The 25,516-nt window shown below is 40.1% G+C and overlaps 2 protein-coding genes across 3 annotated transcripts; one reads left to right on the forward strand and one right to left on the reverse strand.

Moving 5' to 3' along the window:
• Positions 1 to 641: 641 nt before the first annotated feature.
• LOC124656339 (B3 domain-containing protein Os01g0234100-like) lies at positions 642 to 5,110 on the forward strand. The gene is made up of 10 exons (XM_047195101.1): positions 642 to 731; positions 1,008 to 1,073; positions 1,832 to 1,972; positions 2,588 to 2,743; positions 2,910 to 3,029; positions 3,258 to 3,273; positions 3,326 to 3,513; positions 3,785 to 3,991; positions 4,108 to 4,198; positions 4,304 to 5,110. The coding sequence occupies exons 1-10, from the start codon at positions 642 to 644 to the stop codon at positions 5,032 to 5,034; spliced, it is 1,806 nt and encodes a 601-aa protein (XP_047051057.1). The 3' UTR covers positions 5,035 to 5,110.
• A 484-nt stretch (positions 5,111 to 5,594) lies between these two features.
• Positions 5,595 to 9,154, reverse strand: LOC124653179 (vacuolar protein sorting-associated protein 32 homolog 2-like). 2 transcript variants are annotated; one of them, XM_047192247.1, is made up of 7 exons: positions 9,091 to 9,154; positions 8,102 to 8,239; positions 6,948 to 7,047; positions 6,663 to 6,748; positions 6,478 to 6,569; positions 6,171 to 6,285; positions 5,595 to 6,062 (listed from the first exon to the last, which is right to left on the reverse strand). In XM_047192247.1, the coding sequence occupies exons 2-7, from the start codon at positions 8,189 to 8,191 to the stop codon at positions 5,889 to 5,891; spliced, it is 657 nt and encodes a 218-aa protein (XP_047048203.1). In that variant the 5' UTR covers positions 8,192 to 8,239; positions 9,091 to 9,154; the 3' UTR covers positions 5,595 to 5,888. The 2 variants fall into 2 exon arrangements, with proteins under 2 accessions (XP_047048203.1, XP_047048202.1); XM_047192246.1 differs by lacking the exon at positions 9,091 to 9,154 and having other exon boundaries at positions 8,102 to 8,399.
• Positions 9,155 to 25,516: the final 16,362 nt, after the last annotated feature.

Genomic DNA, 25,516 nt, shown 5'->3' on the forward strand with positions numbered 1-25,516 from the left:
GTTCCAACACAAAACTCCCACGCGCAAGCCATATCATCTGCTGATCTGGCCCTGTGCAGACTGCAGAGAGGGAGCCCTTTATTTATTTATATTTACTTATACATATATATTTCTATTTCTCTTGATATTGCCGTGTAGTTATTTCTGCTTTCCGATTAATGGGACGCTTAGGATTTCTTTATGCTGTCTTCGTTTGTTTTCGGAAGACTAGCTTCTTCTTTTTCGTCGATTTACCGGAGTAATTTTTCAGCAAGGTGATTCTTGCCGATAGAGAAACAGACGCGGTCCTTGAGAAGAGGAACGAAAAAAAAATCCCCAATGTTTAGTTCACCCACACTTTGTGTCTTGGACTTTGATTATGAGATCGGTTGATTCTCTTTCTCCTGTTGATACAACATTTGATTGTTTGTTAAAACTTTTCCATGTTATATTGTATTTCACTCACTTTATTTTAAGCGAGTACAACGCAGACGCACGCAGCCCTCGCACGCCTGAACTGACTATTGGCTACTACTTACTGCTAGACTACTTGAGATTTAGTGCTAATTAAATTACTAGTTTGTTGATGTCTACTCGCATCTTGGTTGCTTGATTTCCAGAGATTGACGCCAGCGGGAAATTCCCGGTCTGCAAAGACCAAGATGGGGAAGAGGATGGCGCTGGTGCATCACAGGCTTACTTTGCTTGACGACAGCAGACACGTTCACGAGGATGGTGATTTCAAGGTGACGGTGATAACCTTCAATTCACGGAATGCTGTTTCAGCAATTTTATCAGCTTTTTCTCCTTTTCTTTTCTGAATCTTTGTTCATGCTAATATACTTATGTTTTTCACAAAGTGCCCCATTAGCAATGAAGCGACTAATAGAAATACACAATGTCTGCTTGCATTAGGCTACAACTGCTTTCGTAAAAAATGATGTTGTTTGGTTATATATGTTGTTCTTTTTGGTATTTTGCTAAATCCAACTTCTCCTGATGCAATAATAAAAAAATTGTTATTGCAGGATGAGGAGTTAGCTATTGTTTTTGGTGAACAGTCTAAAGAACTTGATGACTATATTATTTTGAAAGTAAGTGTTTTATTGATTTAATTGTCTTGAATAGACTTTAATTAGAGAACAAATGGCTCCATTAAGAGCATCCCTTTTAATAAAAGAAATAATGTCTTCATATTTTATAGTTCCTCGTGTTTTTCCTTTCCATCTCGGTATAAGGTACAAGCGTCCAACTTTTTGACATTTCCTCACTATGGAAGATCATGAAGCCAGAGAGCCTGGAGAATGGTCAAGAAAAGCTCCCAGGCTTTAGTTATAAACAGGGAGCAAAGAAAATTAGCAAAGACCTCACTAAAACTTATAAAGACACACACCCATCTCTCAAAAAAAAGACACAGCCCCTAATTTTATCCTTGCATTTGTGTGTGTGATATTAACATGTCTTACTCATAAAATTAGAACAAATAAATACTTCATTTATGAACTCGTGATGCTTCCGATAGTGTTAAGACTATTTTTCTGTCTTTTTTGGCTTTCTTTTCCTTTTCTCTAGTTTTGAACTTTTGATTAGCAATTTTGTTTAAAAATTCTTATAATTTTTGGTTCTTTCGTTTGCAGTCGTGTAAGTAGTGCACTTCTTGGTATTCTTTTTTTAATACAAAAGATACTTCAATTTGAAGTGTGTTCGAGGAAAAAATAAACGCATAATGCTTCAGACATTTGGCTCTACAAGAAATTCCATAACTCAGATTATTTGTTATCTCCAGACTTCAGCCAAATGTAAGTAGACATTTAATTCGTTACTCTGCTGTGGTTTGTTGGTGTATTTCCAGAGGAAGAGAGGGAGGCAAGCAGCAGGTGCTGAATCTTCCAAGAGCAAGATGGAGCAGAAGCGGATATTGTTCGACAGCGGCTGGAGTGACAAGGATGATGATTTTGAGACAAGTAGCAACAATGATGATTTTCAGACGACAGTAAGGCCTTAGACTAAATAATTTAAGATTGCTTCTGTTAAGACATTAAAGTATTCTAGTAGTTACAGAAGACGGATATGGCTACTTCCTCAGATTGCTATTACTATACACTTGGGTGGTACACGCTACAGTACTGAGGCTTTCTGTTCTTTATATATTTGTTGCTAACTAGAAACATTTTTCCTTGACGGAAACTAATGTTTTAAGCTTTCCTGCCCAAAATCCCACCCAAGCTTGCTAACAGTACTAAAGATTTCAGTTATGAACTCATCATGCTTCCGATGGCTAGATAGTGTTAAGACTAGTTTTCTTGCTTCTTTTGGCTTTCTTTTCCTTTTCTCTAGTTTTTATTAGCAATTTTTTTTAGATTTCTTATATTTTTTGGTTTTTTTGTTTGCAGTCGTGTAAATAGTGCACTTCTTGGTATTTTTTTTAATACAAAAGATACGCAATTTGAAGTGTGTTTCAGGAACAAATAAACTCATAATGCTTCAGACATTTGGCTCTTCAATTTTTTTCATAACTCAGGTTATTTGTTATTATCTCAAGACTTTAGCCGAATGTAAGTAGAAATTTAATTCGTTGCTCTGCTTTGGTTTGTTGGTTTATTTTCAGAGGAAGAGAGGGAGGCCAACAGGTTCAAAATCTACCAAGAGCAAGATGGAGCAGAAGCGGTTATTGTTTGACAGCAGCAGCAGCAGTAGCGATTGCAGGAGTGACAAAGATGATGATTTTGAGACAAGTGACAAAGATGATGATTTTGAGCCGACAGTAAGGCCTTAGAAAAAATAATTAAAGATCGCTTCGGTTAATACATATTTGTTATTCAAAGTTTGACGTATTTCAAACTTCGCATTTTTTATGGCCAAGTAATTTTTTTTTAGAGAAATAGACTAGCTATGAACATGTTGATCTGCTTTGATTGGTTGTGTTGCAGATGAAGAGCGGGAGGCCCCCAGGTTCCAAATCTGCCAAGAGCAAGAAACCGCAGCTGGTTGACAGTAGGAGCCGAAGCAGTGAGGGCAAGAAAGACAAGGATGGCGATTTGGAGCCAGAGGTAAGGTCCTACATGGAATCATTTCAGATCGCTTCAGTTTAGAAATTTTTATTGTTCAAAGTTTGATTGAATGACTTGTTCATTTATGGCACTCATTCTTTTGTACAAAAAATATGTGCGATGCCGTATTGAGTGTGAGCATATCAAGATATATGATACACTCTGGAATGTGGATGGCTGAATCAAAACTGCAGCAAGACTAACTATGAACAAGTTCTGACTCGACAGGTATCTGATGATGATGGCCAGAAGAGATCTGCTCGGTATTTCAACTTTCGCTGTTTTCTCATGAGTAGAGTTTGTTAAAAAAGCCATCAAGTGTGTCTGGATTATTCACCTGAATCTTCAAACAAATTGTAGTGTTAAGGACTTCTATGGCACTGCTTGGGACAGAGCTGTGAAGGTCAATGAGAAATTGCCAGAAGAAGGTCCAAGCTTTATCAAGCTTATGCTGAAGTCGCATGTTGTTAGGGGTTTTTGGCTGGTACGTCTCTGTTTAATACGTGTTCGGATGTTTGTCCAATGCCGATGAATCCGGTAATCCCGTTATTATGAGCAACATTCAGTTTTCCCTTTTCTATTAGAAGACTAAATTACAAGGGATTTGATATCTTCATAGGATGAACTAGAAATTTTAGAGCATGGATAAATTTGCTAAATTGAGCTCTCAATGGAGGAGCCAAGAAGAATGGGCCACCATTAATGTAGCTTCTTTTTTGGCCCCTCTGTATTTGACCTTTGTGTTCCTCTCCCAGGGGCTCCCGGTTAGCTTTTGCAGAAATTATCTTCCAGACCATGATGTTACAGTTGAATTAGAAGATGAGGATGGGCACAGCTATGATACAAATTACCTAGCTCGCAAGGGGGGACTCAGTGGTGGGTGGCATGGATTTGTGGTACAACATGATCTTAAAGTAGGCGATGCCGTGGTCTTTCAACTCGTGAGACCAACAAGATTTAAGGCGAGTTGTGCTTCACAAATATTTAGTCCACTGCTCCATCATTCCTTCATAATTGTTGTTTTCAAATGCACGGCAGGGGTGCTACCCTTTTTGATAATTTCGCCTCTTCTTTTCAGGTGTACGTACTAAGAGAAAATAAGTTCACTACAACTGATGGAGCCCTTAGTCTCCTGAATTTGGACACATCCAAGGAAAACAATATATCAGGTGAGAAATTGTTTTTGAACGTTCATTTGTGCACTTGCTAATTTATTAAATAGGTTATCAAATTTGGATCTTCCTAATCATGTGTTTTCCTCCACAATGCAGAAGAAAATAGTTCGGATGATGATGTCATGTCCAAGGAGGATTCAGAAGGTACCAGACTCGGTGGCAATGGAACCAATGATGACAGCAGCAACCTAGCCATTGAAGAAGCAGCGGACAACAACGGCATCAGATCTCCAGACGACGCAGACACCGGTTTCAACACCATGACAAGCCTTAGAGACTTCAACATCGTGATCGACGGCTCGGTCATCGACCACAAACTAATTCCAGCTCACATGCGCACGGCATATTACGAGCTCTGCCTTGCACGGAAGGCATTCCTCCACAGGCATCTGCTGAAGCAGATAAGCCCTGTGCTCGCTGCAGGCGTGATCATGGAGACGGTCAATATCGCCGTGGGCATCAAGGCCTCCCCTGCCTCTTCCTCTTCTCCGGAGGACCTTGCAGCCTGGAAGAAGATTTTGGAATCCTTTGAGCTCATTGGAATGGACGTCGCCTTCCTGCGCAAGCGCGTCGACGGCCTACTTGTCCTCCTCACTGCTCAGCCATCGCCCATAGACCTCCAGGTTGCTGCGCAGGAGTGTGAGGGGTATGAAAAAGTCAAGCTGGAGCGAGATAGTGCCGCGGAAGAAATGAGAGCCCTCGAGTCAAGGATGGCAAGCCTGAAGGATGCCCTGGAGGAGATGGATGTGGAGATGAAAGAGATGGTGGAGTCGAGTGCGAGGAAGAAGAAGGACCAGGCTATGCGGCAGCTGGCGGCCGCACCATGGTGATCGACGACATCTCATGTGCATCTTCAGTAACTAGCTTAGGGTTAACCTATGTATCAGTTCTAATTGAACTTTTTTTTCCGTGTGCTATAGTTAAATGTTGTCTATCTAGATGGGTAGTTTGGTACATCAACGTATCTAGGATGCCTTTTTTTTTTGGGTGCACATCAGCTTCAACTTGTGCGCAGCTAGCAATGCTGCAAGATGGAATGATGAAATGTAGCCTTGCGTGTTTATTATGAGTCACTCTTCGTTTGTTTCTGCAGCTACTGGTTTTGGCTCAGCTACTGAAATTGTGAAGAAATAACAAGGAACAAGTGAATGACCAATTTAAGGGCTCTTGCCGCATAAAGAATAAATTTTGGAGTAAAGAAGTACATGCGAAATTTCTCTGAATTTACACATGGTGAAAGAAAAGAACAGGAGAAGTAATGCACAGATGCGAAGACGCATATATTGTTGAGATAAGAGTCGTGGGGTTTTCCTTATGCAAATGTTCGTGGGACTGAACCGCCACAGATTATATTCATATCTCTGAGTGATTCAAACTTTCCTGTGAAACATAGTGCAAAGGAAAATGATTTCTTCAGAAAATTCTATAGGGTTGAATCCTACAAATCAAACATCGTAGGCCAATTTCCTAAGGATTTCAATTCTCCAAAAGCCTATGCAAATCATTTGATCAAGATGCAATAGACGGGAAACAGGAACCTAAGAGCGCTGCCATTCAGTTAAGAAGTGCAGTGGCTGGAATGGATGTTCGACAAAACAGGCTCAATTTCACAACATGCATGCATCAGAATGTCTGCGATTTATACAGAGGTTGCAATGTCAGCATCCTACCTGAAACACAGTTTCTAAAGGGCCATCTCTGCTTGGAGCTTGGTCAGTTCAGCGAAATCATTGGCCATCGGTCGGGAAGACTTTGCCTCGGACGCAGATGGCGCCACGGGTATCCCCTGTGGTGGTTCAGGCAGCTCATTTTCCAGCTCTTCATCCTCGAGATCTTCCAGCTCCGCCTCTAACTCATCCTGTTTCGGAAAAAGAACAATGTGTCATGTATCTTCAAACTTGACGGTACATGTGGACGATGGTCGGAATGTTTTTAAACTGATGCAAAGGGGAGAGAACCAACACACCTCGTCGAATTCAGCTGAAGCACCGAATGGTGTTGCAAGTGCTTCCTGTATCTGTTTCATGTTTTCTGTTTGCTCGTTCGCATCATCTATTGCATTTTCAATGTCATCAATACTCCTGCACAAGAATTGCATGGTCGGTTCATAAAAAAGGACATGTTATTGGCAACTGATGGCCTGCACATCCAAGTCATGTAGCTTATTCATGGATGAATTGAGTGGGCACTGCTCCTGGATGCACACTGCATGGGAATCCTACACCTGCATCTGCCACTGAAATGGAAACAGAGAAGGGGAGGTGGAATCTTACAGGGACTGTTGAATAGCTTTGACAGCAGATGATCCAGAGCGCAGAGCATCAACTGTGTCAGTAGTTGCCTTAGCATTCTCAAGCATTATAATCTACACAAAAAAAATTCCCATTAGTTTATTGCAACCTTTGAGAATCCAGATATGTGTGACCATGATTGAAGATACATCTACATCTTTCGTCACCTGATCATGGACTCGCAATTGAAAATTTGACAGCTGCTCAATTTGTGTTTCATAGAACTTCTTTTTCTTTAAACATTGAATTGCAGCTGCAACAACGAAGTAATTTCTCATGTAAGTTACACAGCCATCACATTTTTTAAGAAATGTTTTGTCCAGCACTGAATGGCTTCCGGATATTCAAGTTCGCAAACTAGCAGTGTTTAAGTTTTGTCTTAGGTCAATGGATTCTGTGCAAATACCTGGGACCTTACAAACAAATGCAGTATTTTTCAACAGAACACTTACCATTCTTGTTCTTTGCCTTTGTATAATCCTTCGCCTTTTCTACTTCTGCAGAAGACTTCTTCTGAAGAAAACGCTCTTTCTTCTCCAGCATTTCCAGGGTCTACACGTACCAGAGAACAATAAAAATAAGCTACTCTGAATGGATAATATATGATAGTAATTACTAATATTAGCATTTGAACTGTACTCATAACTCGGGCAACTCAAAGATATCTTTCTGTCCAGCTAACATGCGCTCCTCGCCATATAAGAGGCTATCAAGTTCTCTCGGATAATTAACTATCTCCAACATGATAATACACTGTTGTGAAAACTCTTGTCATTTTGAAAATGTATGCAACAAAAGCAAAGAGAAGACGGAATAGACTACTTAGCATCCTAAAACTGAGCTGTAGCTGGGAATGCATACACATCAACCTACTTTGAATGTTCCCTTCCCTTGGCCTTTGCATAAGTTTCTTATTCCTATAATGACACTGATTTTGTGTGCATGAAAACATACTCTATTGATTGTTGCTACTTGATTGTGTAGTATACTAAGGGTCACGCTGACATCACTTTGATAGAAAAACGAGAAACAGAGTATGGGGGAACATCAATATCAGCATCAAATACAACAGTTTACTATTATGTCCTCTAAGCAGACGGGCAATAAATGACTAGGACGACAGAGTTGACCATATCTTCAAATCAACAAACTAAGTTTTTCTAGACAAATGGCAACTAATGGTCAAAATCTGCAACCAATTGGAAGGTTCGGCCATGTAAGAAAAAAAACTTAATTGTATTGTTTTCGTCCATGCTTGTGTTCTGAAAATCTGTTGGATACAGAAGTACTGACATCTACATTACCGTATTCTAGTAGTTAAAAAAGACGGATATGGCTACTTCCTCAGATTACTATTACTACAGACTTGGGTGATACACGCTACAGTTCTGAGGCTTTCTGTTCTTTATATATTCGTTGCTAACTAGAAACTTTTTTTTTTCTTGATGGAAACTAATTTGAAACGTTTTGAGCCTCCATACCCAAAATCCAACCTGGCTTGCCAAGTTGCCAACAGTACTGATGAAATTCGAGGAAGAAAGCAAAGACCGAGAGAATACGAAAGACAAAAAAACAAAATAAACTGGACAGGGGAAGAGATAAAGACCTCGTGCAGGCGATCCAAAGTGGGGAGGGCAGAAGAGGCAGCATCCTTCTTCTTCTTGCTCTTAGTCTTCAACAGCAATTTCTTCAGCATGTTGTTGTCACAGCCTTCTCGTGATTCTCACTCTGGGATGAAGACAGCCTGTGTATGAAGGAGTATGTGGGTGATGAATAGGAAATGGTGTTTCCAGTAGGAGAGCGGATCAACAAGGGAAGCAAGGGGAAAGGTAGCTCCTTGAGAATAGTAGGAAGAGAAAGGCAGACACAGCCATTAGCATCTGAGAGTAATAGGAAGGAAAAGGCAGACACAGCCATTAGCATGTGATAGAATATTCTCAGCTTATGAAAAAGAAAGGATGACACTTCCAGTGAGATCACCGTCTTAGAATACATGCCACATGCCCTTGTTTGACAGTTTGCCTACCTGTGACCACTTTGTGCTAAATATGTTCTTTTCCTTTATTTTCGAAATTATACATATGAGGATAAATCAACAATAAGTATGACACAAACAACACTTTCAGTGCATCAAAAATATGTAGCAGGTATGTGGGATTAGGTTTGCATTGCATCCTAGACATATACTATGTGGCATCTTGGTGCGCTCAGCATTCATATGGTTAGTTGGCACTAGGTACATAGCTCACTGAGTCACTGCCCCAGAACAACACCATATCAGCTCCATGTTTCTTACTTGAGAAAAGGTAATGAGGCAAACTGAACCATCCCCTTTTCTTTTTCGGTGTAGTAGTTGAGCTGCCGTTCTCTATCTATGCAACGTGTGACGATGGAAGTTAGTTGACCATATCATCTCTGCTGGCTCTACAATAGTGGATGATGTGTAGCTGCTAAGTCATCCAACTATAAATGGGGGTATTCTCAATTTCTTATTTATTCCATGAACTCTATATCCAAGAGTCGGAATTCCTTTACCATTTTACCCCCTCTTTATTTTCCCCTTCAGATGCAGGTTAGAAAGAAATCCCCACTTGCCTGAAGAACAGAATCTTGAAATCCGCGATGTCCCTTCGACGAATCGAGCTCCTGCGACTGCGAGCTGCAACCACGGAGGTGGAAACTAAGAAGCAAGGGAAGGGGATTGATTAAAATCGGTACCTACATCTATACCAGTGGCATACCAGTCTTAGCACCGAGACGACGCCAACGATCCGAGCTGCCGCGTCAGCGCATCCAGCTCGGAAGTACGCCGCATTTCTCGCCGGAGTGCAGCCGTGGAAGCGGGCAACAGCTGCTGGTATCGGCGGCGCACTAAAGTACTGGAGAGGCCTGTGGCGGCACTGGCTTTACGACGAAGAAAGAACAACAAACGGCCCACATGGTCGGGAGGTAGCTAAATGGAGGCAACGTGCAGGGAAAGAAAACACAGGTGTACTACCCTCCGTGTTTCTTAATACAGGGAGCATAAATTTAGCAAAAGAAAAAGCGAAAATGCAGTTTTGATCTAGGATGCATATGCTTCCTTTATTCAAAAAAAAAATTCGCAATGTAAGAAATTTAGGAGAAAGTTTTGCATGTATATCTTCATGATTTATATGTGCCTGTAATGTTTCGCTCAAAATCGATATTTTTTGTGCCATTTGTAAAAAGACAAAAAGTGTCTCGAGAATGTCTTATTTTAGCACTGAATTTTGTATTTTGTTTACATAGGTTGTACCAAAAGTCATTTTTTTTTTGCTTAAACAACTTTGTGAATGTGGAAATATACACAAAACATTTTGTTTTAGACTCTTTTTATATTTTCAAATATGCTTAAAATGTATTTCAAATAAAGGGGGCATATGCATCTAGGAGCCAAAACGTCGCGTAAAAAATATGTTTCCTATGTTCGAGCAAGTATATACTCTCAAAAAGATATCATAAATTTATCTAAATATGAATACAAGGGTCTGCTTACTGACAAAGAGATGCGGAAGGACCTAGGGTCGAAGCAAGTTGGGTTGGGGTACAAAGTCGTAAGCGTGGTGGAGTTGATAGAGGATGTGCTTGTACCGTCCATAGATGGGTATGATATTCTCATTAATTGTTGGGAATATTCTATATATTTGAAATATGGCTTTCTAGGAGTATTACGATCTGCAACTCAAATAGCCCGTGATGAAGTCTCTATTGGTCTTATTATATTATTGTGCGCCTTGTGAGCACATTTGGATCCGCGAAGGCAAATGCCAGGATCTCAAGTGTCTAGATACATTCAAGTTTAGACAGATCTACATTATCTTTTTGAGACGGTTGATAACCCCCAAGTGCATGAGATCGCCGCAGTACAATTTGATAAGTATTTGAGTGTAGAGCCCAAGAGGAGCTGAAGGTAAACTATCTATTCTCTAAAGCCCTATAACCCACTTATATGGCTTCTATTCAAAGCAGCTAGGATCTATAATGTGTGTGTGAAGATGTTTTTACTATGAAACTATATGTCCTAAAATTAAAATGCAAGAAAAGTAAAGCGCAGTAAAGTAAAGTGAGATGAAGTGGAGTAACTCAAGGGGTAAGTGTTCTAGCAAATTGCGACTTAATTTGTGTGGTTGTCATAATTAGTGAAGCACAGAGATAGTCTTTTATTGTTTCTTCTAGAGAGGAGCCATAGATAGGTGTAGCTATAAACATGAGCAATTACACCACTAGTGATTGATCCCAAGGCCAATTAAGAACAAACAAGGGAATTATTAAGAAAAATAAGTCCAACCACCTATGTAAGTTTAAATGTTCCCATAGTTATACCCCAGTTTATTAACCATGAATTAATACAACATGAATCTAAGAATTGGGATTCAGTTTCTATCAAACTCCGACTATCCCTCATCCTATCAACATGCTACGGTAACAACCTTGTGCATCCCCCAACATATGTGTGCACTCATATGTTAGTACAAAAGATAATCATAGAATATAACATATACTTGTATGCAACCAACAACAAACTATATAACAATTGTCATGAACAAGTCACTACTTAAACATCAATATAGAGATACAATAGATCATGGGAACACAATATATTGCATCATTCATCATGTTTGCCAAAAGATTACAAGGGGTAGATGAAGATGGGGCTGATGTAGATGGTGATGGAGATGATGATGTTGATGAAGATGACCACACCGGAGGGGGGGTGGAGTCCACCTGAGGCGATTTCGGCAATGTTCCCCCCTCTGATCTCCGTCAGCGGCGGCATGCTTACTCTCTGCTTATGTGTATCTCCACCGCCGTGGCCTCGACGAAACCCCTGTGGTTCCTATATATAGCGCTTTTTAGGTCAAAACAAGTCAGTGGGCGCGAGATTGAGGCGTATCGAACGGACGACACGAAAAAGAGCATAGGTGGCGCGCTTGGAGGGGGAGGGCGTGCGACCTGGCCTTATTCATTGCTTGTTGATCTCCTAGGGTCCCACTTTAGCTCATTTTGTTCGTCTCAAAATTTCCGAAGTGTGGCCCCTGACCTTGCTCTTTTTCGAGTCTCTTAGCGCATGTAAAGTCAAAAACACTACAAAGAGGCATTTTCTGCCAAACAGAATTAGAACCGGGGGAGAGGGGATTATTTAAAAAATCTCCGAAAACAATATAAAACATGAAAATAACATTATATAAGATGCAAATGTGTGGTAATATGTACCAACAAAGTGCAAAGTTCATGTATGCATTTTACATGCATCAACGGTGGAATTATAAAAAAATACGAAGATATATAATACTCTTATTTGGCCCTAAATACTTGTCGCAGGTCCAATGAATATTGTCGCATAAGAACCCGCAACAAGTATTTAGGGCCGGAGTGAGTAATAAATTAATATCAATAGATTTTCCATAAGATATGTGATGCTTAATTCAATGTTATAGTTATGATATCCATTTTTTTCTTTTTTTGTCAAATTTTGCAAGTGATTTTTTTGCTAAATTTATATGCCATGCACATGCAAGTATATGTAGTATATGTTTGTTACCCCCTCTATTTCTATTAATTGTCGCGGATGAGATATATCTATACATAAAATCAAATTGTGTCTAGATTCATTTAAATCATCGATGACTAATATGGAACGAATGAGTAAAAAATGAGGTCCCTCCGCTCCAAAGAAATAAAAAGTAGTGGGCATAAGGTGATGAGAGTGGCACGCGAGAAAAAATAGAGTGGTGGAGACTTGGGTTTGGAAAAGGAAAGCAAAACTAGGGTTAGTGTTGGGACCGTTGGTTGAATGATCCGACAAGATTAAAAGAAATTTGCAATAGACTTTTGACCTCACCAAAATTCCAAAAATTCAGACATTTGGAAAAATTAATTCACACTGATTTATTTTTGGACCTCATCATAGTTCCAAAATTTCAAAGACTCTGGAAATTTATTTATATTGTGGTCTATCATGATTCACTTATTATAATGATCTTTGAATTACTTTAAATTTGGTTTCAACATACTGGTTTGAATCTAGCTTGAAATTTAAAGGTGACGAATATTTTGACACCCATCGTAACTGCTCCCTCCGATCCAAATTAATTGACTCAATTTTATCTATATATGGATGTATCTAAACAAGACCTACGTCTACTCGCTGGTTCAAGTTTGAACTTGGGTGGTTGCAATGGATGGTTTTCAGGAGATGGTCATGAAATTTTAGGAAATACATGTGTCTGGTGATACTCCGATGAGTAGGTGGAATAATAAAAATGCGTACCTTACGCAAACACCTTTCTGGTTGGGCTCGTCACACAACATATTTACTTAAGATAGAAAAGCAACATATTTCGTCTATTATAGACGACCTCAACGCTTTAGCAGAAGTTCGTTCACTGACCGCACAAGAGATTGAGCTAAAACGGCCAATTTATTCTTGAAGGGGATTCGAATACAAGATATTTTCATAGTGTTGCCAATGGTAGACGTAGGAAGAAACTTATTCATTCTTCAGTTCAGGATGAGGGTACAATTGAAGGCCATGTAAATTTAAAGTTGTATATTACTAATTATTACAAGGTCTGGTTCGGTGCTTCCGAGGAAGGAAACTTCTATCTGGATGAGTCCAGAGCTGACGATATCCCTCGGGTTTTTGATGAGAAAAACAACTTACTTACGGCACCTTATATCGAGGATGAAGTAAGATAAGTGGCTTTCCAGATGGAACATAATAAAGACTTTAGTCCTGATGGCTTTCCATCTGATTTCTATCAGTCTTTCTGAGAAATCATAAAGTCTAATTTGCTAGTTTTGTTTGGTTTCCTTCATACCAGACAACTACAACTTTTCTGCCTAAACTTTGGTGAGATAATTTTATTGCCTAAAGTTAATGAAGCAGAACTAATCGAATAGTTTCGTCCTATCCGTCTTATTAATGTTAGCTTAAAAATAATCCACCAAAGTCGCTACATTAAGTCTGGACTCGATGGTTGACCACGTAGTTCGCCCTTCTTAGACCACTTTTATGCAAGGGCGTAACATTCTTGATGGGGCGGTTATCCTTCATGAGATGGTCCACGAACTACATCAGGAAAACTTGAATGGGACCACTTTAAAAATTTATTTTGAGAAGGCTGATACGTCTCAAACGTATCTATAATTTCTTATGTTCCATGCTACTTTTATGATGATACTCACATGTTTTATACACATTATATGTCATTATTATGCATTTTCCGGCACTAACCTATTGACGAGATGCCGAAGAGCCGATTCTTGTTTTCTGCTGTTTTTGGTTTCAGAAATCCTACAAAGGAAATATTCTCGGAATTGGACGAAATCAACGCCCAGGGGCTTATTTTTCCACGAAGCTTCCAGAAGACCGAGGGAGAAACGAAGTGGGGCCACGGGGCGCCGCCACACTAGGGCGGCACGGCCTAGAGAGGGACCGCGCGGCCCTAGCGTGTGGGGCCCCCGTGACTCCTCCGACTCCGCCCTTCCGCCTACTTAAAGCCTTCATCGCGAAACCCTCTGTACCGAGAGCCACGATACGGAAAACCTTCCAGAGACGCCGCCGCCGCCAATCCCATCTCGGGGGATTCAGGAGATCGCCTCCGGCACCCTGCCGGAGAGGGGAATCATCTCCCGGAGGTCTCTTCATCGCCATGATCGCCTCCGGATTGATGTGTGAGTAGTTCACCCCTGGACTATGGGTCCATAGCAGTAGCTAGATGGTTGTCTTCTCCTCATTGTGCTATCATGTTAGATCTTGTGAGCTGCCTATCATGATCAAAATCATCTATTTGTAATGCTACATGTTGTGTTTGTTGGGATCCGATGAATATAGAATAATATGTCAAGTTGATTATCAATCTATCATATATGTTGTTTATGTTCTTGCATGCTCTCCGTTGCTAGTAGAGGCTCTGGCCAAGTTGATACTTGTAACTCCAAGAGGGAGTATTAATGCTCGATAGTGGGTTCATGCCTCCATTGAATGCAGGACGAGTGATGGAAAGTTCTAAGGTTGTGGATGTGCTTGTTGCTACTAGGGATAAAACATCGATGCTTTGTCTAAGGATATTTGTGTTGATTACATTACGCACCATACTTAATGCAATTGTACTGTTGTTTACAACTTAATACCGGAAGGGGTTCGGATGATAACCTGAAAGTGGACTATTTAGGCATAGATGCATGCTTTGGATAGCGGTCTATGTACTTTGTCGTAATGCCCTTATTAAATCTCATAGTACTCATCATGATATATGTATGTGCATTGTTATGCCTTCTTTATTTGTCAATTGCCCAACTGTAATTCGTTCACCCAACATGTTATTTATCTTATGGGAGAGACACCACTAGTGAACTGTGGACCCCAGTCCATTCTTTACATCTGAAATATAATCTTTACTTTTAAACAAGGGGATGAGGAGAGTTTTAAAGATGCTTGGTCTAGAATTTTTGATTCTTATCGTAAAGCTGAACCTCAAATGACTCTAAGTCTGCTCCTTAGTAATTTTTATTTTGGGCTTATGATTCACTATAGATATGCCTTAGATCTTTGTAGTGGGAGGAGATTTCCTTCATTGCAATGGTGATCAAGCTTTTAATGCCATAAAAAAATTGGTTGCATTACATAGTTCAGCTAATAACTTTGATTCAGCTCTTATTGGCATTTATAATAGATTAAACACTCTTGAGACAAATACATCTTGCTTGAAAGAAAGGTATAGTCAGATTCGCGAGCGCCTTGATCATGTTTTAGTAAACTCTGAACCTTCAATGTGGGACCCTACTATTAAAGTTACTATTGGTGGTGAATTTTTTTATGCCCGTTGTGATATTACGTCTGAATTTTGCCTTATGCCTAAGAGTATTTATGAATCTTTGACACTTTGGGAACTTACTGAAGGAGGAGAAGGAATAACTCTCACTGATAACTCTGTTATAATTCCTGAGGGAATAGCCAAGGGTGTGTTCACAACCATTCTTGGAAGAACGGTATCCACTGATTATCTTGTTATTGAATGTGTAGGAACAGGACATATCACACTTGGAAGATCCATGTTGAAACTATTGGGAGCAATCATAGATGTGGGAAAAGGCACCCTAAAATTCACCTCTACACCGGGAGGCGGCCATGTATTCCCTAAACCAAAGAGTAAGAAAAAGAGTAAGAAGGGTAGGCGTAAAGCCCGAGGTAATAATGTCGATGCTTCATCTCTTGATAATACTTGATTCACACTTTTACGCGCCTAGGCTGAAAGGCGTTAAAGAAAGCGCTTATGGGAGACAACCCATGATTTTACTATAGTACTTTTGTTTTATATTTGAGTCTTGGAAGTTGTTACTACTGTAGCAACCTCTCCTTATCTTTATTTTATTGCATTGTTGTGCCAAGTAAAGTCTTTGATAGTAAAGTCAATACTAGATTTGGATTACTGCGCAGAAACAGATTTCTTGCTGTCACGAATTTGGGCAGGGTTCTCTCGTAGGTAACTCGGAAAAATCTGCCAATTTACGTGCGTGAACCTCGGATATGTACGCAACTTTCATTCAATTTGAGTATTTTCATCCGAGCAAGTTAAGTGCGCCTGGAAAATTCGTCTTTACGGACCGTTCGTCTTGACGGATTCTGCCTTTTATTTCGCATCGCTTTGTTTTGCTATGTTTGATGGATTTCTTTGTTCCATTAACTTTCGGTAGCTTTGTGCAATGTCCAGAAGTGTTAAGAATGATTATGTCACCTCTGAATATATGAATTATGCACTAACCCTCTAATGAGTTTGTTTCGAGTTTGGTGTGGAGGAAGTTTTCAAGGGTCAAGAGAGGAGGATGATACAATATGATCAAGAAGAGTGAAAAGTCTAAGCTTGGGGATGCCCCGTGGTTCATCCCTGCATATTTCAAGAAGACTCAAGCATCTAAGCTTGGGGATGCCCAAGGCATCCCCTTCTTCATCGACAACTTATCGGGTCACCTCTAGTGAAACTATATTTTTATTCGAGTCACATCTTATGTGCTTTGCTTGGAGCGTCTCGTTTGTTTTTGTTTTTGTTTGAATAAAATCGGATCCTAGCATTCTTTGTGTGGGAGAGAGACACGCTCCGTTGTTGCATATGAACACATGTGTTCTTAGCTTTATTCTTAATGTTCATTGCGAAGGTTGAACTACTTCGTTCATTGATATATGGTTGGAAACGGAAAATGCTGCATGTGGTAATTGGTATAATGTCTTGAATAATTTGATACTTGGAAATTGTTGTGGTCATATAGATCATGTTTAAGCTCTTGCATCATGTACTTAGTACCTATTAATGAAGAACTACATAGAGCTTGTTAAAATTTGGTTTGCATGATTGGTCTCTCTAAGTCTAGATATTTTCTGGTTAAGGTGTTTGAACAACAAGGAGACGATGTAAAGTCTTATAATACTTACAATATGTTCATATGTGAGTCTTGCTGCACCATTTATACTTGAGTTTGCTTCAAACAACCTTGCTAGCCTAGCCTTGTATTGAGAGAGATTCTTCTCGTGCATCCAAATCCTTGAGCCAAAACTATGCCATTTGTGTCCACCATACCTACCTACCACATGGTATTTCTCTGCCATTCCAAAGTACATTACTTGAGTGCTACCTTTAAACTTCTATTCTTTGCCTTTACAATACATAGCTCATGGGAAAATAGCCTTAAAAACTATTGTGGTGAAGAATATGTACTTATGTGTCTTATTTCTTAATAAGTTGCTTGTTGAGCGGTAACCATGTTTACGGGGACGCCATCAACTTTTACCTTTGTTGAATATCATGTGAGTTGCTATGCATATTCGTCTTGTCTGAAGTAAGGGTGATTTTCATGATCAAATGGTTTGAGTATGCATATTGTTAGAGAAGAACATTGGGCCGCTAACTAAAGCCATGAACCATGGTGGAAGTTTCAGTTTGGACACAAATCCTCAATCTCTTATGAGAATTTTATCTGTTGTTAAATGCTTATGCATTAAAAGAGGAGTCCATTATCTGTTGTCTATGTTGTCCCGGTATGGATGTCTAAGTTGAGAATAATCAAAAGCGAGAAATCCAATGCGAGCTTTCTCCTTAGACCTCTGTACATGCGGCATAGAGGTACCCCTTTGTGACACTTGGTTGAAACATATGTTATGCAATGATAATCCGTGTTAATCCAAGCTAATTAGGACAAGGTGCGGGCACTATTAGTATACTATGCATGAGGCTTGCAACTTATAGGATATCTTATACATAACACATATGATTTATTACTACCGTTGACAAAATTGTTTCTATGTTTTCAAAATGAAAAGCTCTAGCACAAAAATAGTAATCCATGCATGCTTCCCTCTGCGAAGGGCCATTCTTCTACTTTATTGTTGAGTCAGTTTGCCTATTCTTTCTATCTCAGAAGCAAACACTTGTGTCAACTGTGTGCATTGATTCTTACATGTTTACCTATTGCACTTGTTATATTACTTTGTGTTGACAATTATCCATGAGATATACATGTTGAAGTTGAAAGCAACCGCTGAAACTTATATCTTCCTTTGTGTTGCTTCAATGCCTCTACTAAGAATTTATTGCTTATGAGTTAACTGTTATGCAAGTCTTATTGATGCTTGTCTTGAAAGTATTATTCATGAAAAGACTTTGCAATATGATTCATTTGTTTACTCATTATCTTCATCATTGCTTCGAATCGCTGCATTCATCTCATATGCTTTACAATAGTATTGATCGAGATTATGATAGCATGTCACTTCAGAAATTATCCTTGTTATCGTTTACCTACTCGAGGGTGAGTAGGAACTAAGCTTGGGGATGCTTGATACGTCTCAAACGTATCTATAATTTCTTATGTTCCATGCTACTTTTATGATGATACTCACATGTTTTATACACATTATATGTCATTATTATGCATTTTCCGGCACTAACCTATTGACGAGATGTCGAAGAGCCAGTTGCTATTTTCTGCTGTTTTTGGTTTCAGAAATCCTACAAAGGAAATATTCTCGGAATTGGACGAAATCAACGCCCAGGGGCATATTTTTCCACGAAGCTTCCAGAAGACCGAGGGAGAAACGAAGTGGGGCCACGGGGCGCCGCCACACTAGGGCGGCGCGGCCTAGAGGGGGCCCGCGCGGCCCTAGCGTGTGGGGCCCCCGTGACTCCTCCGACTCCGCCCTTCCGCCTACTTAAAGCCTTCGTCGCGAAACCCTCTGTATGCGAGAGCCACGATACGGAAAACCTTCCGGAGACGCCGCCGCCGCCAATCCCATCTCGGGGGATTCGGGAGATCGCCTCCGGCACCCTGCCGGAGAGGGGAATCATCTCCCGGAGGTCTCTTCATCGCCATGATCGCCTCCGGATTGATGTGTGAGTAGTTCACCCCTGGACTATGGGTCCATAGCAGTAGCTAGATGGTTGTCTTCTCCTCATTGTGCTATCATGTTAGATCTTGTGAGCTGCCTATCATGATCAAGATCATCTATTTGTAATGCTACATGTTGTGTTTGTTGGGATCCGATGAATATAGAATACTATGTCAAGTTGATTATCAATCTATCATATATGTTGTTTATGTTCTTGCATGCTCTCCGTTGCTAGTAGAGGCTTTGGCCAAGTTGATACTTGTAACTCCAAGAGGGAGTATTAATGCTCGATAGTGGGTTCATGCCTCCATTGAATGCGGGACGGTGACGGAAAGTTCTAAGGTTGTGGATGTCTTGTTGCTACTAGGGATAAAACATCGATGCTTTGTCTAAGGATATTTGTGTTGATTACATTACGTACCATACTTAATGCAATTGTCTCGTTGTTTACAACTTAATACCGGAAGGGGTTCGGATGATAACTCGAAAGTGGACTATTTAGGCATAGATGCATGTTTGGATAGCGGTCTATGTACTTTGTCGTAATGCCTCGATTAAATCTCATAGTACTCATCATGATATATGTATGTGCATTGTTATGCCTTCTTTATTTGTCAATTGCCCAAGCTGTAATTCGTTCATCCAACATGCTATTTATCTTATGGGAGAGACACCACTAGTGAACTGTGGACCCCGAGTCCATTCTTTACATCCGAAATACAATCTATCGCAATTGTTCTTTACTTGTTCTTCGCAAACAAACATCATCATCCACACTATACAATTAATCATTTGTTTACAGCAAGCCGGTGAGATTGAAAACCTCACTGTTACGTTGGGGCAAAGTACTTTGATTGTGTTGTGCAGGTTCCACGTTGGCGCCGGAATCCCTGGTGTTGCACCGCACGACATTTCGCCGCCATCAACCTTCAACGTGCTTCTTGGCTCCTACTGGTTCGATAAACCTTGGTTTCTTACTGAGGGAAACTTGCTTCTATACGCATCATACCTTCCACTTGGGGTTCCCAACGGACGTGTGTTTTACACGTATCAAAGGCCTATGATAAGGTCAAGTGATCTGCTCTTTCCTTTAGCAGACCCTCATAATGAAAGATTTTTCTGATGAGTGGAGTGCGTAAATCCATAGCTTTATCTCGAAAAGAAGTGTTTCCATTAAAGTCAATGATGACATTGGCAAATATTTTCAGACCAAGAAGGAGCTTAGGCAAGGCGATCCATTATCACCAATGTTATTTGATATAGTTGCGGGTATGCTTGCTATCATGATTGAACGCACGGAGTTTGATGGAAAAATTGAAGGTGTGATTCCCCATCTGGTAGATGGTTGATTATCCATCCTTCAATACGTCGATGACTGATACGTCTCCGACGTATCGATAATTTCTTATGTTCCATGCCACATTATTGATGATATCTACATGTTTTATGCATACTTTATGTCATATTTATGCGTTTTCCGGAACTAACCTATTGACGAGATGCCGAAGTGCCGGTTCTCGTTTTCTGCTGTTTTTGGTTTCGAAATCCTAGTAAGGAAATATTCTCGGAATTGGACGAAATCAACGCCCGGGGTCCTATTTTTCCACGAAGCTTCCGGAAGTCCGAAGGGAAAACGAAGTGGGGCCATGAGGTGGGGACACGGTAGGGCGGCGCGGCCCAAGCCCCGGCCGCGCCGGCCTAGTGTGTGGCCCCACCGAGACTCCACCGACCTTGCCCTTCCGCCTACTTAAAGTCTCCGTCGCGAAAACCCTACCACGTTCGACGAAACCGGAGAAAACCTTCCCGAGCCGCCGCCATCGCGAAGCCAAGATCGCGGGAGACAGGAGTCTCTGTTCCGGCACGCCGCCGGGACGGGGAAGTGCCCCGGAAGGCTTCTCCATCGACACCACCGCCATCTTCATCAACGCTGCTGTCTCCCATGAGGAGGGAGTAGTTCTCCATCGAGGCTCGGGGCCGTACCGGTAGCTATGTGGTTAATCTCTCTCCTATGTGCTTCAATACAATAATCTCATTAGCTGCCTTACATGATTGAGATTCATATGATGATGCTTGTAATCTAGATGTCATTATGCTAGTCAAGTGGATTTTACTTATGTGATCTCCAGGAGACTCCTTGTCCCACGTGTGTAAAGGTGACGAGTGTGTGCACCGTGTGGGTCTCTTAGGCTATATTTCACGAGAATACTTATTCACTTGTTATGAATGGCATAGTGAAGTGCTTATTTATATCTCTTTATGATTGCAATGTGTTTTGTATCACAATTTATCTGCGTGCTACTCTAGTGATGTTATTAAAGTAGTTTATTCCTCCTGCACGGTGTAATGGTGACAGTGTGTGCATCGTGTAGTACTTGGTGTAGGCTATGATTGTGATCTCTTGTAGATTATGAAGTTAACTATTGCTATGATAGTATTGATGTGATCTATTCCTCCTTTCGTAGTGTGAAGGTGACGAGTGTGCATGCTATGTTAGTACTTGGTTTGGTTATGTTGATCTGTTATGCACTCTAAGGTTACTTAAATATGAACATTGAATATTGTGGAGCTTGTTAACTCCGGCATTGAGGGTTCGTGTAATCCTCCACGAGTTAGTGGTGTTCATCATCCAACAAGAGGGTGTAGAGTCTAGCATCTATTTATTTATTCTGTTATGTGATCAATGTTGAGAGTGTCCACTAGTGAAAGTATGATCCCTAGGCCTTGTTCCTAAATATCGCTATCGTCTGCTTGTTTACTTGTTTTCTTGCTTGTTTACTTCCTGCAATATTACTACCATCAAGCCGCACGCCGACAAGCACTTTTACGGCGCCATTACTACTTGCTCATATTCATTCATACCACTTGTATTTCACTATCTCTTCGTCGAACTAGTGCACCTATTAGGTGTGTTGGGGACACAAGAGACTTCTTGCTTTGTGGTTGCGGGGTTGCATGAGAGGGATATCTTTGACCTCTTCCTCCTCGAGTTCGATAAACCTTGGGTGATCCACTTAAGGGAAACTTGCTCGTTGTTCTACAAACCTTTGCTCTTGGAGGCCCAACACTGTCTACAAGAATAGAAGCACCCAGTAGACATCAAGCTATTTTACGGCGCGCGTTGCCGGGGAGGAAAGGTAAAAGGCTCTCATACTCCGGTCCCAGGTAAAGTACTTTTCTGTTGCCGTTGTGTGTGTGCTCGAAGCTATTTCCTTTAGATCCTGCAATTGCATCTTTTTGTTTCTTGTTTACACTAGTTAGGCATAATGGACAACAATGAGCTTCTTATTCTATTTCCTGATTTAAGACATGGATGGTTTGATGCGAAAATTAAAAAACCTATGGAACATATTAGTATGAACGCTTTGAACACCATTGTTGCTAATGATATGGAAAATTCTAAGCTTGGGGAAGCTGGCTTTGATGAGCATGATATTTTTAGTCCCCCAAGCATTGAGGAGAAAATTTACTTTGATGATACTTTGCCTCCTATTTATGATGATTATAATGATATTGGTCTTTTAGTACCGCTTTGTTATGGAGGATAAATTTTATTATGATTACAATATGCCTCCTATATTTGATGATGAGAATAATAATGATAGCTACTTTGTTGAATTTGCTCCCACTACAACTAATAAAATTGATTATGCCTATGTGGAGAGTAATAATTTTATGCATGAGACTCATGATAAGAATGCTTTATGTGATAGTTATATTGTTGAGTTTGCTCATGTTGCTACTGAAAGTTATTATGAGAGAGGAAAATATGGTTGTAGAATTTTTCATGTTACTAAAACACCTCTCTATGTGCTGAAATTTTTGAAGCTACACTTGTTCTATCTTCCTATGCTTGTCACTTTGTTCTTCATGAATTCATTTGTGTACAAGATTCCTTTTCATAGGAAGCATGTTAGGCTTAAATTTGTTTTGAATTTGCTTTTTGATGCTCTCTTTTGCTTCAACTCTTATTTCTTGCGAGTGCATCATTAAAACTGCTGAGCCCATCTTAATGGCTATAAAGAAAGCACTTCTTGGGAGATAACCCATGTCTTTATTTTACTACAGTACTTTGTTTTATATTTGAGTCTTGGAAGTTGTTTACTACTGTAGCAACCTCTCCTTATCTTTATTTTATTGCATTGTTGTGCCAAGTAAAGTCTTTGATAGTAAAGTGAATACTAGATTTGGATTACTGCGCGAGAAACAGATTTCTTGCTTGTCACGAATTTCGACCTGCCTCTCTGTAGGTAACTCAGAAAAATCTGCCAATTTACGTGCTTGATCCTCAGATATGTACGCAACTTTCATTCAATTTGGGCATTTTCATCTAAGCAAGTCTGGTGCCATTTTAAAATTCGTCTTTACGGACTGTTACTGTTTTGACAGATTCTGCCTTTTATTTCGCATTGCCTCTTTTGCTTGTGTTGGATGGATTTCCTTGTTCCATTAACGTCCAGTAGCTTTGTGCAATGTACAGAAGTGTTAAGAATGATTGTGTCACCTCTGAACATGTGAATTTTTGATTATGCACTAACCCTCTAATGAGTTTGTTTCGAGTTTGGTGTGGAGGAAGTTTTTAAGGGTCAAGAGAGGAGGATGATATACTACGATCAAGGAGAGTGAAAGCTCTAAGCTTGGGGATGCCCCGGTGGTTCATCCCTGCATATTTCAAGAAGACTCAAGCATCTAAGCTTGGGGATGCCCAAGGCATCCCCTTCTTCATCGACAAATTTATCAGGTTCCTCCCTTGAAACTATATTTTTATTCGGTCACATCTTATGTACTTTACTTGGAGCGTCTGTGTGCTTTTATTTTCATTTTGTTATTTTCATTCTCTGAATAAATACATGCTTGTGTGGGAGAGAGACACGCTCCGCTGTTGCATATGAACACATGTGTTCTTAGCTTTTAATGTTCATGGCGAAGGTTGAAACTGATTCATTCATTGTTATATGGTTGGAATCGGGAAATGCTACATGTAGTAATTCTAAAATGTCTTGAATAATTTGATACTTGGCAATTGTTGTGCTCATGTTTAAGCTCTTGCATCATATACTTTGCACTCATTAATGAAGAAATACATAGAGCTTGCTAAAATTTGGTTTGCATATTTGGTCTCTCTAAAGTCTAGATAATTTCTAGTATTGAGTTTTGAACAACAAGGAAGACGGTGTAGAGTCTTATAATGTTTACAATATGTCTTTTATGTGAGTTTTGCTGCACCGGTTCATCCTTGTGTTTGTTTCAAATAACCTTGCTAGCCTAAACCTTGTATCGAGAGGGAATACTTCTCATGCATCCAAAATCCTTGAGCCAACCACTATGCCATTTGTGTCCACCATACCTACCTACTACATGGTATTTCTCCGCCATTCCAAAGTAAATTGCTTGAGTGCTACCTTTAAATAATTCAAAATTTATCACCTCTTATTTGTGTCAATGTTTTATAGCTCATGAGGAAGTATGTGGTGTTTATCTTTCGATCTTGTCATTTACTTCGGACAGACTTTCACCAATGGACTAGTGGCTCATCCGCTTATCCAATAATTTTGCAAAAAGAGCTGGCGCGGGGTTCCCAGCCCCCAATTAATCAACCTTCATTAATAATTCTCTTCACATGTTTTGCTCCGATTCATCAGTAAGCAACTTAATTTTGCAAATAGACACTCCTTCATGGTATGTGAATGTTGGAAGGCACCCGAGGATTCGGTTAGCCATGGCTTGTGTAAGCAAAAGGTTGGGAGGAGTGTCATCCACAAATAAAACTAAAATACATGTGTAAACAAAAGAGAAGAGGGATGATCTACCTTGCTGGTAGAGATAACGTCCTTCATGGGAGCCGCTCTTTGAAGGTTTGTACGGCAAGGGGGTTAGAGTGCCCACTACCATTCGTTGACAACAACAAACACCTCTCGAAATTTTACTTTTATGCTCTCTTTATGTTTTCAAAACCAAAGCTCTAGCACAAATATAGCAATCAATGCTTCCCTCTGCGAAGGGCCATTCTTTTACCTTCTATGTTGAGTCAGTTCACCTATCTCTCTCCACCTCAAGAAGCAAACACTTGTGTGAACTGTGCATTGATTCCTACATACTTGCATATTGCACTTGTTATATTACTTTGCATTGACAATTATCCATGAGATAAATATGTTGAAGTTGAAAGCAACCGCTGAAACTTAATCTTCCTTTGTGTTGCTTCAATACCTTTACTTTGATTTATTGCTTTATGAGTTAACTCTTATGCAAGACTTATTGATGCTTGTCTTGAAGTACTATTCATGAAAAGTCTTTGCTTTATGATTCATTTGTTTACTCATGTCATTACCATTGTTTTGATCGCTGCATTCATTACATATGCTTACAATAGTATGATCAAGGTTATGATGGCATGTCACTCCGAAATTATCTTTGTTATCGTTTACCTGCTCGGGACGAGCGAGAACTAAGCTTGGGGATGCTGATACGTCTCCGACGTATCGATAATTTCTTATGTTCCATGCCACATTATTGATGATATCTACATGTTTTATGCATACTTTATGTCATATTTATGCGTTTTCCGGAACTAACCTATTGACGAGATGCCGAAGTGCCGGTTCTCGTTTTCTGCTGTTT

The sequence above is a fragment of the Lolium rigidum genome, chromosome 5 (genome assembly GCF_022539505.1).
Source record: "Lolium rigidum isolate FL_2022 chromosome 5, APGP_CSIRO_Lrig_0.1, whole genome shotgun sequence".
Taxonomy (NCBI): domain Eukaryota; kingdom Viridiplantae; phylum Streptophyta; class Magnoliopsida; order Poales; family Poaceae; genus Lolium; species Lolium rigidum.